The sequence below is a fragment of the Emydura macquarii genome, unplaced genomic scaffold (genome assembly GCF_026122565.2).
Source record: "Emydura macquarii macquarii isolate MOO-44397 ecotype Brisbane River unplaced genomic scaffold, CSIRO-AGI_Emac_v2 contig_967, whole genome shotgun sequence".
Classification (NCBI taxonomy): Eukaryota; Metazoa; Chordata; order Testudines; family Chelidae; genus Emydura; species Emydura macquarii.
In genome coordinates, this window is record NW_027131104.1 from 611233 (window position 1) to 638526 (window position 27294).

General features: G+C 50.5%; 2 protein-coding genes across 4 annotated transcripts in view; one reads left to right on the plus strand and one right to left on the minus strand.

The window, feature by feature from the left end:
* RHOBTB2 (Rho related BTB domain containing 2) overlaps positions 1–3489 on the plus strand; it is a 30187-nt gene extending 26698 nt beyond the window's left edge. For all 3 annotated transcript variants that reach the window (XM_067543691.1, XM_067543692.1, XM_067543693.1), the window contains one exon: positions 118–3489. In XM_067543691.1, the coding sequence (XP_067399792.1) occupies positions 118–359 (242 nt within the window). In that variant the 3' untranslated portion in view covers positions 360–3489. The remainder of the gene's footprint in view (positions 1–117) is intronic.
* On the minus strand, positions 3291–20969 carry LOC137150037 (tumor necrosis factor receptor superfamily member 10A-like). The gene is made up of 10 exons (XM_067543694.1): positions 20717–20969; positions 14681–14816; positions 12283–12414; positions 10132–10246; positions 9819–9907; positions 9472–9576; positions 8463–8494; positions 7178–7372; positions 6066–6147; positions 3291–5121 (listed from the first exon to the last, which is right to left on the minus strand). Exons 1-10 carry the CDS (start codon positions 20762–20764, stop codon positions 4832–4834), a joined length of 1224 nt encoding a protein of 407 aa, XP_067399795.1. The 5' UTR covers positions 20765–20969; the 3' UTR covers positions 3291–4831.
* Positions 20970–27294: the final 6325 nt, after the last annotated feature.

Here is a 27294-nt window from a genome sequence, read left to right on the forward strand (position 1 = left end):
TCGCCCTGCACCCTAGGAAGGGGCAGTGAGCGAGCTCCATGCTCTGGGCGCTTGGTGGGCTGCCAGCTCCTCTGGTTTTGTTGTTAACGTGCCCCTGTGCTGCCTTCCCCGCTTCAGAGAACCAGGAGTACTTTGAGAAGCACCGCTGGCCCCCGGTCTGGTACCTGAAGGAAGAGGATCACTACCAGCGGGCCAGGAAGGAGCGGGAGAAAGAAGACTACCTCCACCAGAAACGGCAGCCTAAGAGGCGGTGGCTCTTCTGGCACTCCTCCTCCTCCCCTTCGGCCTCCCCGTCGTCAGCAGCAGCCACAGCCTCCTCCTCTTCCTCTTCGTCGTCCTCCTCCTCGGCCGTGGTTTGACACTCCCCTCGCCCTTGCTCCGGCGGCCCTGCGGGAAGGCTGCAGCCGACCGTCCTGTACCAGCGTCTGGTCCGCCAGGCTTGGAGTAGACACCGCCCGCTAAGCCCCATGGTGGAGCATGCGAGAAAAGAGTCGTCGGTAGGCGGACGAATGCCGTACAGGGGGGGTCAGGCCCTTCAGTCCCTGGAGCCCCTTGCGTGTTCGCCAGGGTCCTGGTCCCTGCTGTAGCTGCTCTGGCTGGAGACAAGGTGCAGGATGGCTGGTGAGCGGGGCCCCCCGTGGGGGGTTGCTGGCAGGCTGAAGGCTTTGCAGAGACTCAGCAGGAGAACCTCCCATTTACCAGCGCGGGAGCGTTTTTAAAACAACAACAACATTCTACAAGCAGGAAAATGAAGTTCCTTCTGGTTCTGCTTTTATTTTTTAACTGGAGGCTGTGTCTTGTGATGTCTGATGGTGACTCACTCCTCTCCACATTTCAAACCACTGCAGGAACATGCCCTGAGATTTCCGCTGGGGCGTGTCTTACCGGGAGGGTTTCTCTTTGCACTGACTGGCCCGGCTCTGGCCTCTGGAACATGTGCTTAGGCAGGGTGCATCTCCTGGGCCTGGACACCCTTCCGGAAAAACTACCCGGACACCAAGCAGGTTCAGCTGAGGAATCAAGTCTCACTTTGCTGCAGTTGGCGATTACATTCACGGAGCAGCCGGTTCCTCTAGTGACTGAGAACCCCACCGGCCTCCCGGTCCGACTTGTGTGGCCAGCTCTCCCGGGAGGCTAGGAGGATGTTGCTTTCAACAATCCCAGATGGGGGTCTGCTGTGATTCTGTGCAGAGGCTGCAGGTTTAGCCAGGGCCAGGTGGAGAGCTAGAGGGCAGGGGGCAGGTGGGAGGGCTGAGCTGAGTAGCTACGTACCCAGGGGCACCTTTTGGGCCAGGCTGCTTCTGCATCAATGTGGGAGCCCAGGCTGACTTCTTTTTTAAAAGACACCCCTCCTCCTCCCCCCCACCACACATACACACACACCCACACATACACACCCACCCTCCCAACACCCATTGGCTGGGATTTTAGCTCGAAGGCTCCGTTGTAATAAATGGTATTTTAAAGACCAACATGGTGCCTGTCTGCTTGGAAGGAAGCCAGTCCTGTTTGGGAAGGCAGGGACTGCCTGTCGCTGCTGTGGCCCTCCGCCCTGCCCAAGACAGCCCCACACCGGACAAAGCCATGGCCGGACTGGAGATCGTTTAAGGAAAGGCAGCTGCGCTCTGCCACTCGCATGAAATGGTTCGACAGCAAAGCTGTTGCTCAATCTTACACAGGCAAAGTTCCCATTGAAGCAAGTCAGCGTATCCCTAGAGGCCTCCCCAGTGCTACTTAGCACGGTCTAGCTATAGAGCCCGCGGTGTCTGAAAGAGCCTCTTTTAGAGATGGGGAAACGGGCTGAGGCACAGAGCAGGGCAGTGATTTGCCCTCAGCCACGTGCTGAATCCAAGCCAGACTAGTCTGGTTCCCTCTCCCATTGAGCGTGGTGCCCCAAGTCCTGTAGGCAGGTGAACAAGGCGAAGGGAGAGAACGGGTGCACTTCGGCAAGGCTCACCTCTTTCAAAAAGAAGGATGCAGGAGACCTGTTCCGGCCCCATCCTACTGGAAGAGCTGTCCCACACTGCACCCTGGGAGGATGCACGCGTGGGTTCCCTTGCTCCCCACCAGAGAGCAGGGATGGTTGCAGAACTGTGCATTTTACGCTCCTGCGTGGCTGGCGCATAGGGCCCATTCCGCTGCCATGGGTCACGTCCTCCGCCCCCAGGCTGGGCTACACCCCTGAGCAATAGCCGACAAGGGCCGTGGCAGGTAGTCAGGAATTTGGGTCTGATCCAGCACCCCTGAATTCAGTGGGAGCCGGTCCCTTGGTTTGCCCAGTTGCTGGATCAGGTCATTCGTGGGAACGTTGCTGGTGCCAGCTAGAATGGAGTCCGGATGCTCTGAGGGCAGGAAGAGTGTTCTTAATGTGCTTGGGCAGCGCACTCCATCTCTGTACCAGACAGAAGGGAGGATGCAAGTTATTCCTTTGCTGGGCCTCTCACCTTGTGCACATCAAAGGGCCAGATCTGCTTTCACCTTCCATCCATTAGCCCCACTTCAGCAGCTGCCTCAGAGAGTGCTCTCTGCACAGGAAGAAAAATTCAAGCCTGAGCCCAAAAGCATGCTATTGTGGGGAGCCCACGTCTCTTCCTGCAATGATGGTGAAATCAGGTGGGATACCGGACCCAGAGCTCCCCCTCTGGTTGAGTCTCGTTCGAGAGAGCTATGCCAACCTTTCCTTGGAAGCCAGATCTGGATCAAGCTTGCCAGGGTGCAGGGTCAGTTTCTCTGCAGCCGTGGTTTGTAAAGATGCAGTGATGTGCTGGGTTTGATGCTACACAAACCGATCAAGGAGGCTCCCTGCCCAGCTGCTTACAGCTGAATTAGGGCGGGTGACTTTGCTTCCACCAGGCAAACATTGGTTTTTGACACAAAACAAAAAGTGGGTTTGGGGCAGGTGCCACTGAAGGACTGATTCTCCATTGCTCTGCACCTGATGTAATTTACATCTGTGCCAAAGGGGTGTCAAATGTTAGTAAGTGTGACTGGTCTGGAGATTTAGGAGGTGGAGGAGGAGTTATTTGCACATGAATCTCATTCCTTAGTAGAGCAACGTAAATACCCAGCGAGCAAGAGAGTTTGCTGTGCTGTGGTTGCTGCTATCAAGGAGAAAACCAGTGTGGGAGGATCACAGCAAGAAGCCACACTGAACTGTGTGGGCCAGATGGTGTAAACAGGTGTGACTTCACTCAAGCTACACACCAGCTTGGTCTCCCTTGCAACCCAAATCAACCCACTGAGTCAACATTGTGGCTGGAGACGGGGGTGGGAGAAGACATGAGACATGGTAGCATATAAAAACAAAAGTTTATTCTTCCTTCATGCAAGTCATGTATAAAAATGGAAATACTTTAAAAAAACTGGCTGGGCCAGAGCTCTGTACAAACAACTGCCACACACAGGAAAAAGAGGAAAATGTCCTATTTTTATATTACCTTTTAAGTTAATATTTACATTTAAAAATTCCTAATAAATACATAAATACGTCATCTACTCTTGCTTCTTGTTTTAAGCACAGCTTTAAAACCACACGGAGGGATTGTCAGGGAGGATTTTAAAAAGTTAACTTTCAAGCATGAGTAGCCTCCATATTTTCAATGAGATGCTGGAGGTAAGGAAGTGACTGCTGTCTAACCTGCATGCCAGAGAGCAGAGACCGGCCTGCAGGTGCCAGCCTCATAAGAGGGCTGGAGGGTTGCCCCTTGCAGATTAGTCTTCGTCTGCACAGCAGCAGGTTCAGCTAGCTCAGTAACTGCATGTAATTCCACAGCCAATAAAACTGTGCCTGAACTACGTACGAAAATACTGGACTGGTGTCCGGACAGTGTCTCCCTGTCCATCTGATAGGAGGGGGACCCATCGTGTTTAAACTTCACAACCCCTGGTGAGGTAGGGCAGTTCAGAAGGGGAACAGGCACAGAGAGACGCAGTGACTTGCCCAAGGTCCCACATGATGTCTGTGGCACATCAAGGGATGCGGACTCGGATCTCCTGAGTCCCAAGTAGTACCCGAACCCTCTGAGCCATCATTCCTCTCTGCTGGGATTTGGCATCTTCTAAAAGATAACCAAACCTCGTGGATCACAGTTTCAATACCAGCAGGGTAGTTATTTGCCCCTTACTCCAGTACAGTCTTCAGGAATGAGACTGTCTATCCCTACAGCAAAACAAACAGCTATCTACAGCTGGTATCTACAGCCGGTAACAAAATGACCCAAGAGCTAATTAAGGCCTGCCTGCCCGCCCATCTGGATGGAGGTAGAGGCTCTGGCCAGCTGGCTGAGGCTTGTCAAGTTTTCTAGAAGAGTAAGCATCCAGCAGCAGCAGGAGGGTTAACATTTAGTCAGATCTTCAGTCAGAGGGGGCCCTGAATGACCAGTATTCCAGCTTTTACAGTCTTGGTTCCCTCCAGCAGTCAATAGCCACATCCCTTCAGCTGGAGATAGCCAGGCAGCGCCAGTACCCACCAGGGGAAGATGCCACTGGTCCCCCAGAAGAACATATTAGCAGAGTCATTGCAACAGAGTGTTACACAGAAATTCCAGGCTGGAGTCTTTCATCCAGTTGTCTCACAGTCACTTTGATTCTGCCATCCAGAGGAAGAACCTGTGGTTTACATCTGACTCTTCCTAGGTGGCTTGCAAGGCTCACTGGTCTCTAGAACAGAAAAAGGACAGCCGACTCACCCAGACCAGATTAGCTGGTATCTACCAAGGATTTCTTAATCAGGAAACACCCAAGGCGATCTTTGGGCAGGTGGCATCAATTATTTCAGAGGCATTTGTGATTCTGGCTTGAAAGGAGAAGCAAGGCAATCCCACCCTGTTCCTCAGTTTAATGCTTCTTCCTCATAAAGGCCATTAAGCTTGGAGCAGATAATATCTGCGACACCCCTGAGATCAATCTTGTCCAGGGTCTCCAGTAGCTGGTTGATAGAGGCCCCTATCCCTGCTTTGTTCTGCCAGGCGATCAACATCTGGTAATGCTGCTCCTGCGAGTACTTGTCGCTCCTCTCGGCATTCTCAATTTCATTTTCAGAGAGGAGGAGGGCTCTCACGAACCTTCGCCAGTCCTTGCAGGGCACTTCCTGAGAGAAGATGTCAAAGGAGTACCGCAAAGCTGGGGGAGAGCCAAAACACAAGTGCCCCATGAGAACAGGGTAGATAGAGCACAAGGCATTTCCAGTGTCCCTACCAGTCCAGCTATCTGTTCTGGTAACTTCCATAGCCCACCATGCCATACTAGGCCAGCTACTCCTATATCTCCCCCATCGGAAACTGGAGGTAACCCCACCCGTATTCATCGTGCAATAGCCTATGGGAGACTTCCTGACCCCGCTCCCCCAAGTAATCTGATCATGCCCTGAAGCATGGGGATGATTCACTTTTGTTGCTATTATCCCTGTAAAGTGCTAACCCTATCCCTTTTAAAGTTAAGTTATTTGCCTCAAAGAGACTGCAAATTGCCAGTCAGTCATTCTCCTTACCCCCCTACAGCCTATTCTCCATGTGTAACTGTAACAGGGGTGGTGAATAGCACTGGAACATGGATTTTGGACCTCAGGTAGTTAGCCCCAAGCTATAGGACTGTCAGCTATAGGACTACGACGGGGAGGAGGATTCCTACTAAGGTTCCCTTTCTCCTCAAGGGATCCTTCGTCTACCAGGCAGAGGGGACTTTTATCCAGATCTAGTGGAGAGTGTGTCAGTCTCATCCAAGAAATGGCTTCTTATATGGAGTGAAAGTTCATAGACGATTTGTTTCCTTCAACATTTTTCTGACCCAAAAGTTTCCAAGTTCTCATTTCTATTCTCCTTCCAGCCCTCTGTGGAAAGATGGGGGTGAAATCAAACCTAAACCCAAATGAATGTTTGCTTAGGTTCATTTCAGCCAAAAATTCTGTGGGGGGAGGGAAAAACTTGAGCACAGAAGTTGTTTGAGGTGTTTTGACCAGCCCTGTTTTTAGCTGGGGGAGAGGAAGGGGCACTCAGAAGACACGCTGTGGGCCTGCAACACATCCCACCAGGCCCAAAGCACTGGAACAGACCACACCAAACACTTACTCTCAGTTGGGTCCTTCCCTCTCACCGGAACCAGTTTTCTCCTTCTGCCCTCCATTTCAGGTGCTGGATTTGTCTGCAACATCTGAGAAGATGACAACACATCTGTTACCCTGGGCAACAAGCTGATGCATGGAAAGATCCCTACAGGGGTGGAGTCTGAGCATATCTGTCTGGGCACAGCTGTGATTGATTTCCAGGATCTCCTTCACCTCATGACTATTTGCCTTCCTCTGTAGCACGGGGCATGGCTCACTGGCTGGTGGATTCTCTGTACCTTAGAGCCTTTAAGCCATGATTTGAGGACTTCAATGACAGTCATAGGCAAGAGGTTTATTACAGGAGTGGGTGGCTGAGGTTCTGTGGCCTGCAGCGTGCACGAGGTCAGACTAGGTGATCACATTGGTCCCTTCTGACCTTACAGTCTATGAGTCTACTGTGCTGGATTCTCAGAACCGAAGCCCCTGGCGACCTGTAACATCCGGGTGCATCACATTACCAGCTACTATTAAGCACCAGCAAAAAAGGGAGAACTTCCTCTTCTCCCCTTGATGATGCAGAGACATGCAGGGGATTTTATGCCGAGTGGCTTGCCCTCTCTGCGAAGCTCATCAGTCGATCAAGGATCATCTGAACCTGTTTAGGGGTCCCAGCACGTCCCTGCCAATGTGGGGCGCTTTTCCTCCATTCCTTGTGCCATTACCCTGCTGACAGGCCCGGAGTATCTTGCAGCAAGCAGAGCGTTCGGCACCGCAGGGTTATAAGCCTTCTGCACAACCCTCGGACTGGAGATCATTAAGTGCTGACGGCAGCAGACCCTGCAGTTCTTCACTTCTTCCATACGCCATTGGAGACCAAGGCCATACCCAGGAGATTGACGCCTGGCTGGGAGATTCTGCATTGCTACACCTCATCACCCCCTTCCCTGACCCGGAGCAGTAGAACTGCCAGTCCCCCAGGGACAGGGACAGGGGGCTTGGAGACTGAAGTCACTTGATCCGTAGACTCACTCTGGCCGCAGACACCTTCTCCCCACAGTGGCAGAGACAGAGCTGAGCTCTACCTGATTAAGTCTCAGATCTAGCACATGTAGCAAGGGCGCATCAGTTAATTACCTGGTGCTCTGGGGCGCTGACTGCTGTAGGCGGTGCCACAAGCTGACATCCGCTAGCCTTCCTTGCTGCTTTTTTGGAGTCTGACGCAGCCAGCAACTCACGCTGGGATTCCTGATCTAACTGCTCATTCCGCATGTTGTCCTGAGTTCCCAGCCTCCCTCGAGTGCAGTTCCTCAGTGGAGACAGGAAACGAGCCTTCATTAAGAAAAAACAAAACAAAAAAAGAGCCAAAATCCTTTAAAGCCAAACAGTACCAAGTCTAGAGGGATCAAATTCTCAAGGATTAGGACTAGAGAGAGGCCTATTGAAGGGTTACTTCGGAAGAAGTAGATTTTAGGAGCTACCAGAGATGGAGCCCCTGGCCCCCCAAAATCCTGGCTTTGGGCACCCAAGTCTGGTGGAGGGTTGGAATGTGGTCCCAGGCCTAAATAGGAAAGATTGGCCAATGCTAGACTCTCTAATCCAGACAGGGGGTCCATATCTGCTGGGGCGGGTAGGATCTAAACCCCACTCAGAGACTAAACCAGAGCATTCACCTGTGACCAATTTACAGCTGGAAGCTGCTTTCCCATCTGTGGGCAGCCAAATTCTCAGGAGACCCACTTGCAGGAGTTCAGTACGGTCAGATCCACACCCCAGGCCTCACACTCCCCTCTTCCCGCCCACCCCCTGCCTAACCTCACCCTAAGCGTCTCATCGCCACATCTCCACTAAAGATACAAGAACAAGAGTGTTGCGGGACAGGCGTCCACTCGCAATGGTGGGCATGCAAAAGGAATTGAGACGGTGACGGCAGGTTCCAGGGACGGCGGAGGGAAGGGGGGATGTTGCTTCACCACCACCCTGAGAACAAGATATTAGCGTCTGTGCAGCTGTCAGCTACCTAACAGAGGCCAAGAGGAAGGGGAAAAGACAAGTCCATGGCCAGAGAGTGCCTCGAGTCTGAGTCCCTGCATTTGCCCAGTCCCCACCCCAGCAGGTGGGGTAGAAAGGGAGGGGCCCTGGGCCAGAAGCGGACAGTGGAAGAAAAGGAGTCGCCACCCCACGCTCCTGGAAGCCCGGTGGTAGCAGCTTCTCTACTCGGAGCTTCACAGAGCGCGTGGCCATGAACAAAGCAGGCCAGGTTGGGCCGCTCACGCTTTCAGGTTACAGGCAGACCTCGGAAAGCCCAGTAGGTAGGGAGTGTGGGTGACAGCGACAGGCACAGAGTGGCTGACTCGTGAGTGTGAGTGAGAGATTAAGCCCACGCTCCCCAGCCCGCACAGCAGACCAAAGTGACTCTCACCTTGAAGCTGGGTGACTTCTTTCTGTGGTCACCTGGAAAAGAAAGAGGCGCCTATTAGCAGCTTTCACCACTTCCTCCCGAGCCTCCTGTCTTTCCTGGTGCAGGCTCCGAGTGCAGGAGGAGGAGAAAAAGGGCAGAGACTTGCAGCCAGGCGCGGACCGAGTCATTCCCACCACTCAGTCAAGCCATCTGAAGTCTCTGCTGCTGCAATCCAGCCACCAGCCACCCAACAGGCAAAACCATCCTCCCCATCACACTAGGGCAGCGGCTCTCGACCCATTAACCATGGTGTGTGTTGCGTGGGCCGCAGCCGCACAGTAGATATGCTACCTGTATAGCCCTGAGGATGTCACACGGACTGCAGCTGTGTGCTGACTGGGCCACACGCGGGCGGAGAACCACTGCACTAAAGCGAGCCAGTTTACTTCGACGAGAGCTTGACCAGCTGATCCAGACATTCCCAAGTGGATATGGATGTCCTGGCTGGGATGAGGCTATGGGGCATTGAACCCTCTGTGGGTGTCCCTGAAGTCAACGGAGCTGTGCCCATTTGCAGCAGCAGAGGATTTGGCCCAGTGTTGAGGAGTACTTCGAGCGTGGCATTAAAAGTCAAGACTCCCGGGTGCCTTTCCTTACTTTGCTACCTGGGGCATGTCATAAAGACCCAGTGCGGGAGCGAAGGGCAAGGTTAGGGTCTGGGCCACACCATAGTTAAGGTTGAAAACCCATTTCTGTTTGAAGTTGATTCTCCCCCTCTCTCCCTCCCGCTTTTAAGTGCTTTACAATCCATACACCAGACAGTCCCGAAAACGGACATGCCAGCAGAGGGGAAGGGGCAGAATTTGTGATCATTTGGCCTGTGGTCTCCCAAGATACAGGCCCCCCAAAACACTGATGGGTTTTTAAGACTTTGCACCGAGTCTCTTTTCTCCTCCTGGATTCAGCATACCACCCTCCCAGTGTCTTACAGCCTCAGGCCTCTGAACGTCTGCCTGTGAGCAACTCTTACCTCCAGAAGATGAGTTGCGACAGTACCACCAGAGGAAAAACCCAATCAGGCCCACTATGACGAGCAGCAGTATAATCCAGACTGCCAACAGGCCCGTAACGCCCCCTAAAGGAGAAGAAATGGGGACTGAGAAAGCACTCGTGAAAGATAGCCAGAGTCTCCCCATATCTAACAATTCCAGTGAGGTCACTTCTTATTCACAGCAGGTGCGTGAAAAGAGGCAGGCCCAGGGAGCCTGAACGCCCACCTTTAGCCTTCAAGGACAGCACAAGGTTAAGAGGAACACCCGCTGCTTCCGCAGGCATCTTCCCCTTAACACCCACTCCCCAATCACCCTCCGCACTTACCTGCCGCAGGAGGGAGGCCTGTGGGAGACAAACACTGGATGTCACTTTGTGGTGTGCAGGCACTGATCTGCATAACTCCTTCGGGACACCTGGGAAACAGAGGAGAACAAAATCAGAACTAGCGAGGCCGGCCGGCCGGCCAGCCAGGGAAGAGGGAAGCCACAGCCTCCCCGACAACTGAGCTAAAGGCAAGCCGACCGAGCAGGATCACACAGTGCTTCTGCTTCAGCATGGGAAACCCACCCTCTTCCCCCAGCCTGGGACGGGCACTTCCCCTGCTTCCTCCCCGACCCAGCACGGTAGCAGCTCTGACCTGGCTCTGCACCTCTGGCATATTTCACACGGGTGGTCTGGAGAGCAGAAGGTACCATTCTTGCAAGCACACTGCGTGTTCTTGATGCTGCTGCATGGACGCAGCTGCACCTCATCTGGAGACCACAGGAAAGACAACTCAGTTAGAGCAGCTGCTGCCTCAGGCAAGCCCTCCTTGCCAGGGGAGAGCGTCCAACACGGCTAGCTAGCATCACTGGTGGAATGAGCAAGAAGGGCTTTTCTTGCACTAAGGGGTCTGACAAGGTAAGGCTGTTACCTCTGTTGGGACTGAGGGACTCAGTTCCTTCTTGATGGAGCTAGAGACCCTGCCTGCTCTGCATAGAAAAGATCCTGAGTCACTTTTCCCTCAGCATAGCAATTTACCCAGAGTCCTTGGCCAAAGTCTCCTCCCTCACCCACTCTGTCAGAGGCGCTGGTTGATTGCGTCCACTCACTCAAGAGCTGAGTGTTGCTCTCACACTTGTAAACAAGGTGGGCAGAATTCAGGTGTCTTTTTTTAAATGTAATTTTGACAGTGTTGATTGAAACATTTTTTTCCTGTTTAAATTATTACAGCGGTGGGAAATTATGGAGGGGTCAGGCAATTAAATGACAGATGCTGAACTTCAGAAAGTTCAAGTTTTGTAACAGGTAAACACACAAAATGTCAACATCCCATGTCAAAACATAAAAAGGAGATATCCTTAAACCAACCTCTAGTAAGTTTGTGATGCTGGCTGGATTTGGGGGGGGGGGGAGGAGGGGGGAATTTATTATACTATTTAACATCAATATGTCAAAATCATAATAATTCATGTGAGATATGCCATACCAGGTACTGTTAGAAAGGCTATAATGTGCTAAGTAAGATGATGATGTTTATGTTCGTGTGTTATATGTGTAATGGAAGTTATGGATATGTTTGATATATCTGTATTTCATATTGTACTATGTTTCTGGGCAACACCCCAGACAGGATGTCTGCAGCACTAGCCTGTTTAATGGCCCATTAAAGAAATTCACAGGTACAATGGGCTCAGGGGGAGAAGCCAGGGATACACCTGATGAGTCACCAGTCACTCATGTGACCCTGGATTCCATCTTATTCCTGTAAATTTCCACAAGCAGCATGGCAAAGGCTAAAGGACATAGAAGGCAGCTGCACCCCATCCATTTTGTCTTCTGTCTTCAGCCTACCTCTGGGTCAACTCATCTACAAATGACCTGAAGCTGTGAAACAGAGGACTGAGACCCATCCAGGTACTGGATGTACACCAGAGGGACTATACAAGCCTGCAAACTCCACAATTCTATTAGAAACCTGATATATATGGACTTTCAAATCAATTGTATGTGTCTGATTGCTTTAGTCCTTTAACACTTTTCTTATAGCTTGTTTCTTTCTTTTTATAATAAACCTTTAGTTTTAGTTACTAAAGGATTGGCTGGCAGCGTGGTATTTTGGGTAAGATCCAAACTTATATTGATCCGGTACTGTGGCTGACCCTTTGGGGTCAAGAGAAACCTTTTTGGTAAAGAGCCTAGAGTTTAAATAACTGCTCTCTTTACTGGACCTAGTGCCCGATTGGGAGCCAGAGACTGAAATGCAGTAAAGGGGGCTGTGTATATTTGTATTTTGGCTTCTTGATAACCAGTGTGGGGAATCAGAAGCACTGTTTGTGGCTGGTTGGGAAGTCTGACTTCAGTGTCTCCCACCAGTGCTGGGAGAATCTACTCTCCGTTTACAGCCTGCCCTGACCTTGGCATTTTCAGGTGGCTACCCTGGGCACGGACGGGTCACACACCCATCTTGCTAGAACAGACCAGCAGCAGGCACTGTGTATGGGCCTCATGCATCCATCACTCAGTAACTTTAGCCTCTCTAATGCAAGATGCTCTCAGCCAGGATCAATTACTACAAAGTAAACCACTTACCTGTAATGCAGGTGCAGCAAACAGCCTCCTGGTCAATGCCTGGGGCTATCGTGGTAGGCATTGTACAGACAGAACCAGGCAACCCTCCACCTGTCCCTGCCCCCCCAGGCTAACAATCCCTCCACAGTTTGACTCAAACTAGCATGGTGAACCAAGCACAGTGAACGACTGCCCCCTGGAAGAGTGGAAGACCCCAGCCTCGATTTCTCCTCAGTACCTTTTCTGCAGACACGACAAGTCAGGCACTTGGTAAGTGCATTGGGATACTCTGTGAATTCAGCTCCTTCTTTACACGGAGAGCAATTCCCACTAGTGTTCGAGGTAACACAAGGATCTAGAACATGGAAACCTGCAGGAAGGGGGAAAGGAGATATGTGAAGAGAAAGAGAGAGACACACACACGACAAAGAGTACACAGGTGACGTTTCCCTGAACAAAAGGCTAGAGCTGTATTCACTAAAATCAACAGGTGGCAAACTCAAAACTGATAAGAGGAAACACTTCCCAGAGTGTGTAATTAGACTGTGGAACTCTCTGCCACAGGAAGTTGAGAATTTAGCAAGGTTCAAAAAGGGATTTACATGGATATCCTAATAAATGAATTAGGATAACCTATAATTATAAACAATGTTGGAAGGGATATTAAACCTCCGGCTTCAGGGCAAAGTCTAACTACTGAAGACCAAGATGAGACTAAGTTGGAGGCAAATCATCACACATCCACCTCCTGCAGGGATGCAATGAGATATCAACACACAATGGCCTCCAGACACCAGATAAGTTATAACATTAAACAGGCATTTTAGGTCTGGCTCAGACAAGCAGGAACATTTTCTGATTATTATACTGAGATGAGCCAGACTATCTGGGCCCTCTGACTAGCCCTCCATATCAATAGATGTTTTTATATATCCACACACAGGCCTGGCTGGGTCCTACAGAATCTAGAATAACTGTGTCGGGGGTGGGGAGGGGAGGAGAAGAGTGTTAACCTGCTATGAGATTTTGCATTAAGTAGATACCCAGTCCTATGAGGAGACTAGGATTACCAGATATCCCAGTTTCATCAGGACTGTCCCAATATCAGGGGCTTCATCTTCTACAGGACCCTATTACCCTCCTCTGCATCCTAATTTTTCACCCTTGCTATCTGGTCAGCCTAGATGCTATGGTAACACTCATAATTACTCTGGTAGAACAGATTTCTAATTCTGACAAACATCTCAGATACTGAGATTCAAAAAGTTAAATATTTATGACTATTAAACAAACTGTCAACACCACATGTCAAAATATACAAAGTAAATATCCTTGAATCAAAACTCTAAGTTCCTAAACAGCATTTTTCTTACTTTGCCTATCGGTAAATTTCAATCAGTGGTGTGTGTGTTTGGTTTGTTGTTGGTAAGTATGTGGTGAAATCAACATTTACATTTAAAAAAAAAAAAAAAAATCAAATCCTTCCAAGCCTGCCTATAACCAGCCACCCACCCAAGGCCCCTGGGGAAGAGGGCAGTGACTGGTTGTACCTGTTTTCAGGAGGCTGGGAGACAAAGCAGGAGTTTGGGATATAAGGAGCCAGTTTGAACAGACAGAGGACCCTTCATTTTAACTCAAATAAATAGACATGACATTTTGTCCTGTGGAAGGTTTAGAACCTGCCAGGATCTCCAGGAGACTGATCCGGGGGGCCAGGAGGGGAGGGTGTTACTGATGAAAAGCATTTAGATTCTCTTATTTTCATATTCTCTGAGAGCCTTTTTGTCCTTAAACAAACATACTCTGCTTTAGACGAGCGGCTGTGTCGTTTATAACAACTGCTACTCAGCCTTTGTAGAGAAGCCAAAGCACAGGGGCTGGACATTCAGCCTACTGGGATAAGAGCAAGGGGGCGGCAAGCCTAAACACTAGTCAGAAGGGAGAGGGACATGGATTCCTGCCAACAGACAGGTGATGGCTAGAGGTCTGGGACCCGAGAGGGCATTCCTGGAGCAGACCACCAAGTGGGGCCAGAGAAGCAGCCATCCCAGAACTCACATGGGGTTCTTATACTTCCTTCTGCAGCATCTGAAGCTGGCCCCGGTCAGAGACAGGACACTGCACTGGATGGACTCTGGTGTGGCCCAGCCTAGTAAATCCTATGTTGCTATTTCAGATGAGTGAGCACCAGGGAAGGAATGGAAGAGCGCTTGCTACCCGCTCACAGGCCACTGGCAATCCCACTGCTCTGTTATCCTGGAGTGGCAGGGGGTGGACACAGACCCAGAGACCCAGTGGCAAATGCACCAAGCAAAGCTACATCATCAGACCTCACCCCTCCACATAGGACTAAAACAGGGGCAGTGGGTGGAGAGCGTGATGCCCCCTACAGGACAGGTAGGTGAAGGGCGAGAGGGGAAGAGATGGAGAGCAAAGTCACTTCTTGTACTCCCAGGATGGGGACAGAGCGGGCATGGGCAAGACTGCAGAGCAAAGGCCCAGGACAGCGGGTGGCTGCAGGGAAGGGAGAGGCAGTGCTGGACAGCAGGGTGCCCTGGCTAACCCCAGAACAGGGACAGCACAAGCAGGCAGGCAGAAGGGGGAGGAGCAGACAAGGCAGCTCTGGAGCATGATACCTGCAGGGCATTTTCTGCAAAGACGACCTGCGTATCCGTAGAACTCAGAGACCTCCGTGCTGCGGTTCAAGGCTTCAGGTATCAACTGGGGCCCCTCGGGATCCGGGGTCAGCAAGACACTGGCTGACCTGGCTTCCTGTTGAAAATAGATTTAAAAACACAGAGCGGGTCAGTAGAATTTGCGCGGTTGATTTGCTGAAGGGACAGCATCCGGCTGAAGACCGGAAGGCTGGAAAGCGTTGGGATGAGGGACAGCTGCATGGTGACTGGAACGGGGAGAGAACCAAAAGGGAAAGGAAAAAATAAAAGCGGACAAAGGTCTGGGAGGAATTGTGGTGGGGTGGGGCTGATGGAGGAGGAAGGCGAGCACATGGAAAAGCAGCATTGCCCTGAGATGGTAAAAAGCTTCACCACGAGAAAAAAACCACTCGTGACTCAAGCTTCAGCCTCATGCTTTGCGATTAGGACAGAGCTCTCAATAAACAGCCTTGATCGGGCGGTAACCTTGTGTTATTCCCCTTATCTCATCTAGAGGATCAGGAAAGCCATTGCCTATTCCATAAACGCAGCTTCACTAGCCCAGCTCACGTGTTTTTATCTGTGCAAGTCAGAACTCACTCACATGCGGATGTTACATCAGTACGGAGAGGAGACCTCACCGCCTCGGCTGCCAGGGTCAGATTAAAGTCTGTTGGGGACACACCCTGGATTTATTTTAGGCCAAAAATACCAGCCACACAAAACAGTGCAGCCGTTCCCTCTGCAGGACAACAACATTGCTGCACCTCTCACCAGAGCCTCTTCACAGAGGCAGGCATCGTTATCCACCCCCACCTGTACATTCGGGGAAACTAAGGCACGGAGAAGTTACTCTATTTGCTGGAAGTCACAAGTCAGACATGGAATCTGGCTTTTCCTTCACTTCCAGCCCCAAGCTTCCTGGGCAAGCCAGATGGCCCAACGAATTCAGGGAAAGCACTTTTGCACCGGGAAGCCAGGAATCCAAGAGACTCCCAGAAGTTACAGGGACTCTTGTCTTCTTTCAGCCTTTTGTAATACGTCTCCTCTGGGTGGCCCTTGTACCAGTTTCCATAGCAAACCCCCAGTCTCTGCCACTTGCCCACCCCCATCTGCTCCTCATCATTAGTTTCCTCTTCTATTCACACCAGAACGAAGCTTTCAGGTGGCAATCATTCACAAACTCCACCACCACCCCACACACACACACTCCTTACCAGGGGAGAGGGAGGGAGGGAAGGAAGGGGCAAGAGATGGAGAAACAGACAATGGGATGTAGTGTCTCTACCGCCTCTAAATCAGGCTGGTGCAACTGCAGAAGCAAGCATGGGGTGAAGGAGGACGTGGTCATCCTCGAACGGGAGGCCAAAGAAGGGATGAGCTGGGGGAACATACAAAGAAGGTCCCCTGAGATTTCCTGCTGGAGGCACAGCTCAGATACCGTTCCCCCACCCCCACTAAATTTATGAAGGGAACAGTGAAGGAAATCCCAGCAGCACTTTTTGCATTCCACAGGACTTCATCATCCCTTCACCAACTCAACTTCCACTCCCTGCCGCCCTTTATAACACAGACATTTTTCTGAAGTGACACAGGCCTTTTCAGCATAAAGGAAAGTTTCCTGAATGAGCCAGAAGCAGCTTTAAAAAAAGAAGAAACAAACCCCGCAGGAAACAAAGGTTCAAAACAATTAAAAACACACTTGACAAATAACTGCACAGATCCGACCTGTGTAAACCAAACACCCTGCACTCCAACATCCACCACCCCCTCAAAACACACACACACACACACACACACACACACACACACCTACCCACCCAACTAGTGGGAAGGATGTGACTTAGTAAATTGGCTGTAGAGAGTTTGATGCAATACAGCTCCCTGAACTTAGGGTGACTCAGATCCGTAAACAACATTCTCTAGGCCTGCCCCATTCCAGGAGAGCAAACCCTTCCGTTTGTTCTTTCTGGCACCAGCGTCCTTCAAGTGCCTGCCAGTAAAAAGCAGCAGAAGCCAGGGTGGTAAGAGTTTGTTTTCTTCAAGCACCCAGATCTTTTGCTGCATGGATGTAGTGAAATTCACCCCTGGGGTGGCAACGTCATTATGGCTTCCCCGCCCCATCATCCCAGAGCCACGGCCATCCCCTGGTTAACAGTATGACTGGGTCGGAGCTTGACGCAGAGGAATCTAACTCCAGAGCAGTGCGACAGAGGATGAGCCTCGTCCTCAATTTCTCCAGTGCAAACTCATCAACTCAAGGCATCACATCACAGCCATCTGCCGTAATGTCACTGACATTTTAGCTGTGCCCATCTCTCCAACAGACCCCCAAAGCACTCCAGGAACATACAGGATTGCATCCTACACCTCTGAAATGAGAGGCGGCTGCTAGGGAACAACTGAATTGCAATTGAACGACCCTTCCCGAACTGAAACCACGGGGGTGGGACAGTGGGATGGTAAGTTGTTACTCCGGATGGAAGCTGGCCAGAGCTTCCTGAGCCACAGGACCTTGGATACTCACTCACAGGACACGCATTACAAGAGCGCCATCCCCTAAAAAACAGGTTTGTTCACCCTACCACCACTGCTAAACCCCCGCCCCTGGAGAGGAACCAGCTCCCACGTGGCTGCCTGCAAGGAAGCAGGAGTGGGTGAGGGGAAGTGTCTCTAGAACCTCCTCACGCTGGTATATCGATGTAAGCAGGCGAGCACAGACCAGCTAGTGCCGGGGGCGTTACTGAGGCGCTCCCTACCCCTTCTAATGCAGGGACTCTGCAACTCACTCACCGGGGGTTCCTGTGTGCCCCCAGTTCCATGGTCCTCCCCTGTCAGGAGCCGGTCCCCTTCTCACCCCACACCACCATTCTCCCCCCTCCTCCCAGCCAAGGGCTTGTGTGTCCCCTCCCCCTACCATGATTCCCCACTTTCCTCCCTGCCATAGGTTCTGTATAAGGGTCCCTGTTCTTCCTCTTGGCCAGGGCTGGGTGCACACAGGGCCCCCACATGGCGGGGGGAAGGGTACACTTTACTGGGGCCCTGGGGGGCCCAGCCCAGGTTGCAACCTCCCATTACCATGAGGGAAAAAAAATGTTCATGACTTATGGGATTGTATGTCTGGGATGAGGGATTGTGGTATGTGTGGAGGAGGGGGCCCGTCTTACAAGTTTGTACAGGGCCCGACAAAATGATGCTTGGGCCCTGGGTGCACATCCCCATCCCTCCACCCCCTCCCCTGATTTGTCTGGGAGATAAGTCATCCCAGGTGTCAACAGGTTACTCTCTAGTGGAGGGATGATCAGGGATATTATGCAGGAAGGTGCTAATGGGGCCACAATTTGATCTAGACCACTGCAGAGACACTTAAAGTTACTGTTGCACTAGTCAGATGGCAGGGGCTCAATGTGTCCCCCATTTTCCTCCTATCAGTTTTCCAACTTCTACCCCAATGGCTGTAGCGGGAATGGACTTAGTCTTCGGGGATGGTACCTGGGACATCCCAGGCACCGATTTGCCAGCAAGAGTCCTATACCGAGCACACAAAGCTAAAACACAAGGAGCACGTGCCACAGAGCCCAGGGAAGGCTTTTTAGATGAAAGCAGGAAACGTAAGACAGCCAAGATGTTCTTAAGAGGCAATGCAAGCCTGGAGAACGAGGAGTATAATTCCCCCATCAGAAGACAGACCTGGGCAGTTCCAGTCCATCACGCAGACTGTTTAGTGCCGTACAAGCCAGTTATAGCCACAGCAAGGTCTAGGGGTAAATGGTGTTGGCTGTCCACACAGGAGTGAATTTCACCAATAGCAGCCTCCAATATCTCCTAATACAGTCCAGGAGAACGGAAGCGGCATTAGAACAAGCAGGTTATAGCAAGCGTCTCCTATGGCCCTGCTCAAACAGGGATTGAAACAAAACATGAAACAAGATTGTTTCAACCTAGTTTGGATTCCCACATCACACATCAGTATGTTTCTGTAGCATAGACAGAAACTTGCCATATTTTAAGCCTAACCCAGAAGCACAGTATCTGCAGCAGCGCTCCCTGTGCAATACGAGACAGAACAGATCTGTTTTCATAGTTTGTGCCCCACCTGGTTCTAGTGCGCCCTCCCTCCTTTCCTCTCCAACCAATAAAACCCTGCTAGCCATAAAACCAAGCTAAAGGAGCAAAGCAACCAGCCAAGAATCCACACCAGGCTTACAACGTTCTGAAAAAAAGTTTGGATGTTCACACCAGTTAGGGAAACAATACTAACTCAAAATTGTGTTTTGTAAGACACTTAGACGTTCACATAACACTTCATGACCTTGCCCCAGAGCATTACAGTCTTAAGTCATTTTTAAGTACCCAAAAGCATTTTAGATGCTTCACAGAAACAAACGAAGAGTGCTGACAGTTGAATGCACTGATTTGCAGACCCTTGAGCCCCTCTGTAACTTTAATCATGGAAGCTGCTCCAACGAATGTAGCTCTGAGATGGAGTTTGAGCTCCAGAGATCGTGTCACATGATTAAATTAGCTGGATTTAGGTTAAGTTCAGACATGACTCAACAATTATGGGGCAGCAATAATACGGTGACATGATCATAAGGTGAGACACATCAAGCAGCATCTGACAGAAACAGTTAGGAAGTGGTTTGTGGGTTGTTTTTGTCAAGTCATTTCTGATAGCACATCTACCAGGTTGCCCAAGGAAGGATATAACCTGAGAGGTGGGTTGGTACAGGTGTATACAAAAGGCAGAGCATGGAGGGACGGATGAGGGAGTGGGAAGCAACTAATAAGGATTCTGAAGGCGGGCACCGTTGGCAGAACCCAGAGGAATGAAGGCAGCGAGGAACGTGAAAGGGGACAAGGTAGGACACTGCTGCTTTGAACACGGTCATGGCTAGTCCAGTTTCAACTACAGCACGGACAAGGCCAAAGCCTAAAAAGCAACTCCACTTCCCACAGCCAAAAAGCTCTGTCTGCCAGCACCATCAGACTCGTCTAGAATTGCAGGTCACGAGCAAAATCCTGCCCGCATTGAAGCCAGTGACAAGACTCCTGTTGACCGACACGTGGGCAAGATTTCAGGAGTCTCCAAGCGATAGACCATCCACACTACCAAAACGTAGGAGGGAGTTCACAGCCGAAGAACCACAAGCCCCCACATTCAAACCTTATCATGCAAGTTTAGAAGATGAGAGAGAAAGTCCCTTGTTCCCATGGAAGAGCGGCAGGATGAGCCCAAAACGTCCCTAAACCCAAACGTCTCCTAAGCAAGCTGGCAACAGGCTGGAGAGAAGAAAGGCCACAAAACACAAGAGTTCACAAGCTCTTGGAGCCCCGTTGCCAGCCGCCAAATCCGAGCACGAAACATCCGCACAGGGAGCCTCTGCTCAGAATCCCAAAGGGCGGGAGAGTCCCCGGGGACCGCAGGGAGGCAGTGGAGCCCCTAAGGTCTCTTCCGGGTGGGCAGAGAATTGGGTATCCCAGCGAGAAAGCAAAACAAAACCCAGCCAGGTCCCAACTGGAGGGGTATGAGGCCAGGCCTACACTACAGACGTAGGGGGTGTAAGTGCATCCCTCGGGGGTGTGAATCCACACACTTACAGGGCCCTAACCCCAGGTGTAGACAGCGCTATGTCTGGGGGAGGGCTCCTGCTCTCCACCCCCCAGCAGCACACAGGTGGCAGAGTTTTGAACCAGCCCTGCCCCGAGGCCCCGCACAGCCAGCCCCAGCGGGGGAAAACCGGCTTGAGACGTGGCCCAGGTGAGCGCCCTCCCCCGGCCAGGTGAGCCGCCCCCCCCCCCCCACCGCCCGCCGGGGCTCGTCTAGGCGCCCCCCCAGCTCCCGCCGCTGCAGGGCTCAGCCCAGCCAGGATGGAGAGCGCACAAGCCCGGGCACGTTCCGCGGGACTGGAGACAAGACAGCCGCGGGAGGCGGGGTGCGCAGGAGAAGGGGCGTCTGGGGGGGGGGTCTCTGCCCCGGCCCCCCCCCGCTTCCCTGGGGGCCGATCGGGGGCTCACCGCGAGCAGGCAGAGCAGCAGCAGCCGGCTGGCGCACACGGGGATCATCCCGCCGGCGAGGAGGGGGCTAGCACCCCCTGCACCCTGCCTGCCCAGGGCAGGGCTGTCCCGCTCCTAGCCCGCGGCTCTCAGTCCGGGCGGCTGGGTCCCCGCCGCGGTCCGGGAGAGCGCAGCGCAGGACGCACGGCACGGCTCGGCTCGGCTCGCTAGCCGGCTCGGCGGGAGTAACAAGAACTTCTGCACCCAGCGACGCAGAGGAGGGAGGCGGGATCCCAGAGCCGGGCGTGGGAGGAGCCGGCCCCTTCCGACCCGCTGCTGTGGTGTGATTAGTGCCCTGCCTGTCCGCCGCCCCCCCTCCAAACCGCTTTAGCTGGAGGCAGGGCCCCCACCGGGGGGAAGGTAGACTTTACCGGCACTGGGGGGGCCAGCTCAGGCTGCAGCCCCCGCTGGTAGGTGTGTGGGCGGGGCCCCGTGTTTCAAGTTGGTACTGGCCCTGAAAAAATTAAGCTTGGGTCCTGCCGGAGGCACCCACCTGGACAAGGAGGGGGCAGGGATCTTGCAAACAGGCATGCATATGTGTAATTTCACTGAGTAATGCCCCTGACTGGGCGAGGCTAAGGTTTTGCATGTGCCATGGGGATATAAGTAACTTTACCCAAGTTCAGTGAAACTGCTCCTTTCGGTAAACCTACTGATGCGCTTAAGGAACTGCGGGATTGAGGCCTGAGTTAAAAGTCTGCTCCAGTTCTCTGTTCATTGCCTTCAAAAAATTAGCGACAACGAAAGGAACATGAATTTAAAAGCGTTTGTATGATGTAAAGGCTGACTTACTGGTTAGAAATGAAGTCGGGAAATTCCAAAAATTCCGATTGCGATCTCACTTTGATTCCGATTACCTGACTCCAGTTTCTCAGTTTGATATGTTTACTCAGCAAATCCCATGACTTCCGTGATGCCTGATTTACACCAGCCTGAGAGAGAGAACAATCAAATCCAAAGTTGCTTACTTTATTGCTAACTCCACAAGTTATCTCAAGACGTCATTGCTGATGTTATTGAAACACATGCAGCCTGTGCAGTGAGGTTGAGCTAGAGTTGTGGAAGAAACCAATTTCCTGCGTTCTAATGACCAGTTTCAAAATTCAAACCTCATTATGCAAGTTTAGAAAATAAAAGAAAAAGTCCCTTGTTCCCATGTAAGAGCGGCAGGATGGGCCCAAAAAGTCCCTAAACCCAAACATCTCCTAAACAAGCTGGTAACATGCTTAACTTAACTTTAACCCCAGGAACTAGTCATGGTAGTAAAGTTAATCATGTGTTTGCAGGATCAGACCTTACACTGGAAGTTCTCCAGCACAGGGACTGTCTCGGATACATTAATAAACCTCTGTGGGCATGTTCTACTCTTCATAAACAATCCTACGCATAAAAACAACGAGAGTTCGGTGGCACTTTAAAGACTAACAAATTTAATATTTGCAGGCATAAGCTTTTGAGATTTGTTAGTCTTTAAAGTGCCACCGAACTCTCGTTGTTTTTACTGTATACAGACTAACACGGTTACCCCTCTGGAACAATCCTACGCATGTCTTTTTTGAGTGTCAAACACAAACACTGCATTTTACAAACACATCAGAGATGGTTTAATGTTGGTATTAATTCCCGAGCTTGGAGGAAAATAAGATCAGTAAAACATGCTTAAAAGAATAAAAACAAAGCATCAAAGGACTATCAGAACCTGGTTTTCAGCTGTGGTGAGCACCGTCATCTGAATTTGTGGCTATACCGCACCTGTGAAAATCAAGCCCCGGAGGAGTCTTCAGCTTGGATTTTAAAACAGAAGAACAGAATGAGCCCACGGCCACTCTTACGGTGACTTGTAAAATAGGAATTATTTGAAGAGGCTGTGACAGTTTGTATCCCTATGTTCCTCCTTTTTTACAAAACTATAATGGATTTTGTACAACATATACCTTGTGAGGTATCATTTGAAAACTCATAATTTGCTGATCATTATTGTTCTGGTAAAATGTGTGTGGCGACACTGTATGTAAAATTGTAAGATTCTACTGAATGATGTTACTCAGGCTATGTCTACACTACAGACTAATGGAGACACAGCTGTATCACTGCAGCTGCACTCCTGTAAGGTCTCCCATGTAGCTGCTCTGTGCCAAGAAGCGAGAGCTCTCCCTCGGGCATAATTAAACCACGCCCAATGAGCGGCGGTAGATATGTCGGCGGGAGAAGCTCTCCCGCCAACATCCCCCTGTCCACACTGGCGCTACTGTTAGTGTAACTTATGTCGGGTGGAGGTGGTTTTTTTCCCCACACCCTTGGGAGTGGGGTGAGAAGCCCCAAGCGGCTTTCCATAGCTCCCAGTGGAGAATAGGAAACTGGAGGGGGACAACCCGCTGGGAGCCCGGGAGCCTGTGTGGCGCTGAAAGCCCGGTCTTAGCTGCCTGAAGTGCCCCTGGTGACGATGCACACCACCGATACAAGGAGGGCAGCGTGGACATCAGCCTGCAAGTCAGCCTAACCTAGGTCGATTTATCTTTATAGTGTAGACAAGGCCTCAGAGACAAAAGGCAAACTGATGCCTCAGCCAGGTGCCAATGAAATCAAATGGACTGGCTAAGTGGTCATGCTTTGTCAGGAAAAAGGCTGTGAGTGAGAAATTTACATCTTGGCAATGAACAGTTGGAGTTTCCAGTCTCCACGGATTGGCTGTCTCCTGAACCTCCGCTGGAGATGATTTTCAAAGGGAATGAGTTATAAGAAAGATTCACCCCAACATCTGACATGCTAATTAACGGTTCACTGCACCAGGCAGGAATTTTCACTTGCAAAACCTGCTTTGCCCTCGGCAAACACTGAACATTACATCATTGCCATTTAAGGATCTAACGCCAGGGCAGGCATTAGCCTCATGGATAATGGGATGTGTGCTTGTTTATCTCTCACCCACAGGCTGAACTCATGCCTTCTCCGGCCCCTGTTACACACAGTCCTTATCACTCAGCAAAATATACTCTAAGGGCCTGAGTCTTTCCCCCTGGTATGAATCAGGAGTAACTGGTTAGAAGCCACTGAGGTTACACTGGTGTAAAACTGGCACTACTGAGAGGAGAATCAGGCCCCCGATGAGCCACCAAAGTCTGTTGAAAAGGGGTTGGGAACTGGAGCTGGTTTTGGATCCCAAATCCCCCTCCCAATCTCTCTACCTCAGGTTCAAAACAAAATTACTGTTTGCAAAACTAATTTCCCCGTGACCAGTGGTCCAATATTCTGCCTCCAACAGTGACCAAAAGCAGAGGCTCCCAAGGAAGGTGTAAAATGCCAGTAATGGCTGATTACATAATAACCTGCCCATAGGGGACATTTCTTCTTCGCCTTGCACAGTTAGTGATTAACTTTGCACAGTGGTAGTTTATGCCCTGAAGCTATAGAGTTTATGACCCAGATCCTCCTAAGTATTTAGGCACCTAACTCCCATGGTCATCTAAAAACTTTTGAGGACCTGGGCCTATAATCCCTTAGACATTTTTGTCCTGTCCAACATAATGTGAACCTAACTGGCTGTTGCTTATGTCCATTTATTTGAGGAGTGCATGAAGCGTGTGGGTATTTGAATGCCGATCTCCCATTGCAACATTTTTCAAGGCTTATTGTTTTAAACTGCAATCTTCCTTGTCCTGTATATATGTTGAATTCTAATATTAAATTGCAGCCCATCAACACTTTTGTGTCTGTTCATGTACAAAAGGGCACTGAGATCATGTGGAAGTCTTGAGCTGCCCCTTCACAATCATGAAATGCTTCCCTCATGAATAGAAGGTTGATTCCTCTTAAAGGTAGGAAGGATGGTCTGGGGTTAAGGCATTAGGTTGAGGTTCATGAGAGCTGAGTTTAATTCCCAGCTGGACCTAAGTCTCTCCGTCTAACCCTGGACAAGTCACTTTGGCCCAGAGTTTTAAAGGGATTCAGAGGTAGGTACGCTCAGCATTGTAACGCCTAAGCCTCATGTTCAAAAGTGAGTTAGAGCAAAATTCCATCACTTTTGAATATGAGGTTTAGGCATTGCTATGCTGCTTGCAACTATACCTGAAGCCCTTTAAACATGTGGGCCTAAACCTCTCTGTGCCTTAGGAGATGTTCATTTTTTTCCACTCCTACTCTTTGGCTGATCTTGTCTATTTAGCTCATAAACTCTACAGGATGGGCATTGTCTCTTACTGTATGTGTATATTCTGCCTAACACAGTGGGTTCCCAATCTCACTTTGGACCTCCAGGTGCTATTGTGACCCATGCATGGTGTGAAGAGGCCTCTTCTGCGCTCCATATTGTTCTAATTTTCTCTCCCTTGGACATTACAAAAGTCACGTGACAAATTATGTGTGCATGTATTCACAGGCATGGAAGCTGGATCAAGCCATTGCTCGGCTCCGGTTATCTCCAAGGAAGTAGCTTCCGGTATGTCTCCAGCGCAAAGAAAAACCTGGGCCACAGAATCTCAGAGCCTGGGTCAGTTCAATTGACTCAGGTTTGCAGTGTAGATGTTCCCGCGGCAGCTGGGATTTGAGACCCTCCCCACTTGCCCAGGTTCAGAGTCCAGGCGGGAACATCTACGCTGCTTTTTTTTAAGCCCCTCAGCCTGATTCCCAGGCTCTGAGACTCGGTGCAAAAAAAACCCCAACAACAGCACCATAGACATAGCCTCAGTGGACTAGGACAAACCCTAGAATCAGAGGTTCAGATCCTGGCAGTTTGAGACCATTGTTCCCAGGTACATAAACTGAATTCCAAGTGTGTCTTTTGAACACAACAACCTTCAAACCTGTCGTTATGTGAGGATCAATTCCCTGGTACTGCTTGTAAAATGCAAGGTTTATTAGTTTGAGCTTGGGCAAAAAGTCCCTCCTCCCCTTAGGAGCCTTGCTTTAGCCCTTCTCTCCAAATGTAGCTTCCCCTGAGTGGTGCTGTATGTAGAGGAGTTTGTGGATCCTTTGGTGTGAATGACTGAGTGCGTGTGAGATGATATCGTGTTCTGGCAATTATAGGGTTAAAGCCAAACCCGCCTGTCTCCCAGTTGAGTGAAGGGGGCTGTTTCTGCAAAGTGGAGAAGCCCTGCCCTGCTGACTCATCTCCTGGGCTGATACATTTATCAAAGAACTGCACTCATGGACTTTACCCTAAACCACTGCCCCTCCCCGCGGCATGTGACGTCAGCCTGATCAGGGAAAAGAGGTGAAGGCAGTATTAGAAAATCCCCTGAGTATTCCTGGAGAGTTTTTGTTAATCAACAGTGTCAATGCCCTGGCACTGGCAAATAACCAGGATCCTACTGTGACCCGTCCGTGCCCAGGGCAGTCACTGGAAAATGCCAAGATCAGGGCAGGCTGTAAACAGACAGCAGATTCTCCCAGCGCTGTTGAGTGGCACTGAAGTCAGGCTTCCCAAACAGCCACAAACTGTATTTCTGATTCCCCTGCTCTGGATATCAAGAAGCCAGTACACAAATGCACACAGCCCCCTTTACTGCATTTCAGCCTCTGGCTCCCAATCAGCACTAGGTGCAGTAAAGAGACCAGTTATTTAAACTCTAGGCTCTTTACTAAAATGTTTCCCTCTGACCCCCAAGGGTCAGCCATAGTGCCAGATCAATATAAGTTTGGATCTTACCCAAAATACCACGCTGCCAGCCAGTCCTTTAGTAACTGAAACTAAAGGTTTCTTGTAAAAAGAAAGAAATAAACCATAAGAGAAATGTTAAAGGGTCAAAGCAAATCAGATACATACAAATGATTGAAAGTCCATATACATCAAGTTTCTGGGAGAACTGTGGAGTTGCAGCTTGTACAGTTCCTCTGGCATACATCCAGTATCTGGATAGGTCTTAGTCCTTTGGTTCATTTGCAAGTGAATTGAGAGAGAGAGAGAGAGAGAGAGATCTTGGAGAGGAGCCTGTTGGTTAGGGAACTCAGCTGAGATGTAGCAAACCCACATTCACGTCCCTGTTCTGAATTAGCAGAGTCCCACCTGAGTGCTCCCATCTCCTGACTGTTCTGGGGTGGGGCTCTCTCGGAGGCCAGAAATTCCACACCCTCAAAACTGATATATCGTCCCCACAAGCTTCCATTTCTACAAATCAGCATTTTCTGACACTGTTTGACCAAAAATGTCCCTGTCTGCTCTAGGTATAACCTAGTTGTCTCCTAGTCCGGTTACAGACATGGTTCTAGTTGAAATATTACCTTGTAATTTAACCAGGCTAATGATTTAGTCTGACCGGCCTATGAAACGCAGATACGGTCCAATCTACACTACACACTGAAACCATGTTTGTCCCCTAACTAATTTACAATGGCTGGCAGGTGGTGGCCAAGGAAATTGCTTATTATACAGTAAGATGCTCCTCCATCTCTCCTCTCATATTGTGTCTTGTCATAACCTATATTGTGAGCTCTTTGGGGCAGGGACTGTCTTTTTACTGTGTGTGTGCGCGCATGCGCACAGCGCCTAACGCAATGGAGCCCTGATACTTGATTGGGCTCTCTGGGAACTACTGCAACACAAA

Bases quoted from the DNA above. Each gene is read 5' to 3' on its own strand.
- LOC137150037 (XM_067543694.1), bottom strand. From the start codon at position 20,764: ATGATCCCCGTGTGCGCCAGCCGGCTGCTGCTGCTCTGCCTGCTCGCG. The intron at 9,577-9,818 runs GTAAGTGCGGAG...CTTCTCCTTTAG, and splicing joins AGGCCTCCCTCCTGCGGCAG to GGGGCGTTACGGGCCTGTTG. The intron at 6,148-7,177 runs GTAATTAACTGA...TCATCTTCTCAG, and splicing joins TCAGCGCCCCAGAGCACCAG to ATGTTGCAGACAAATCCAGC.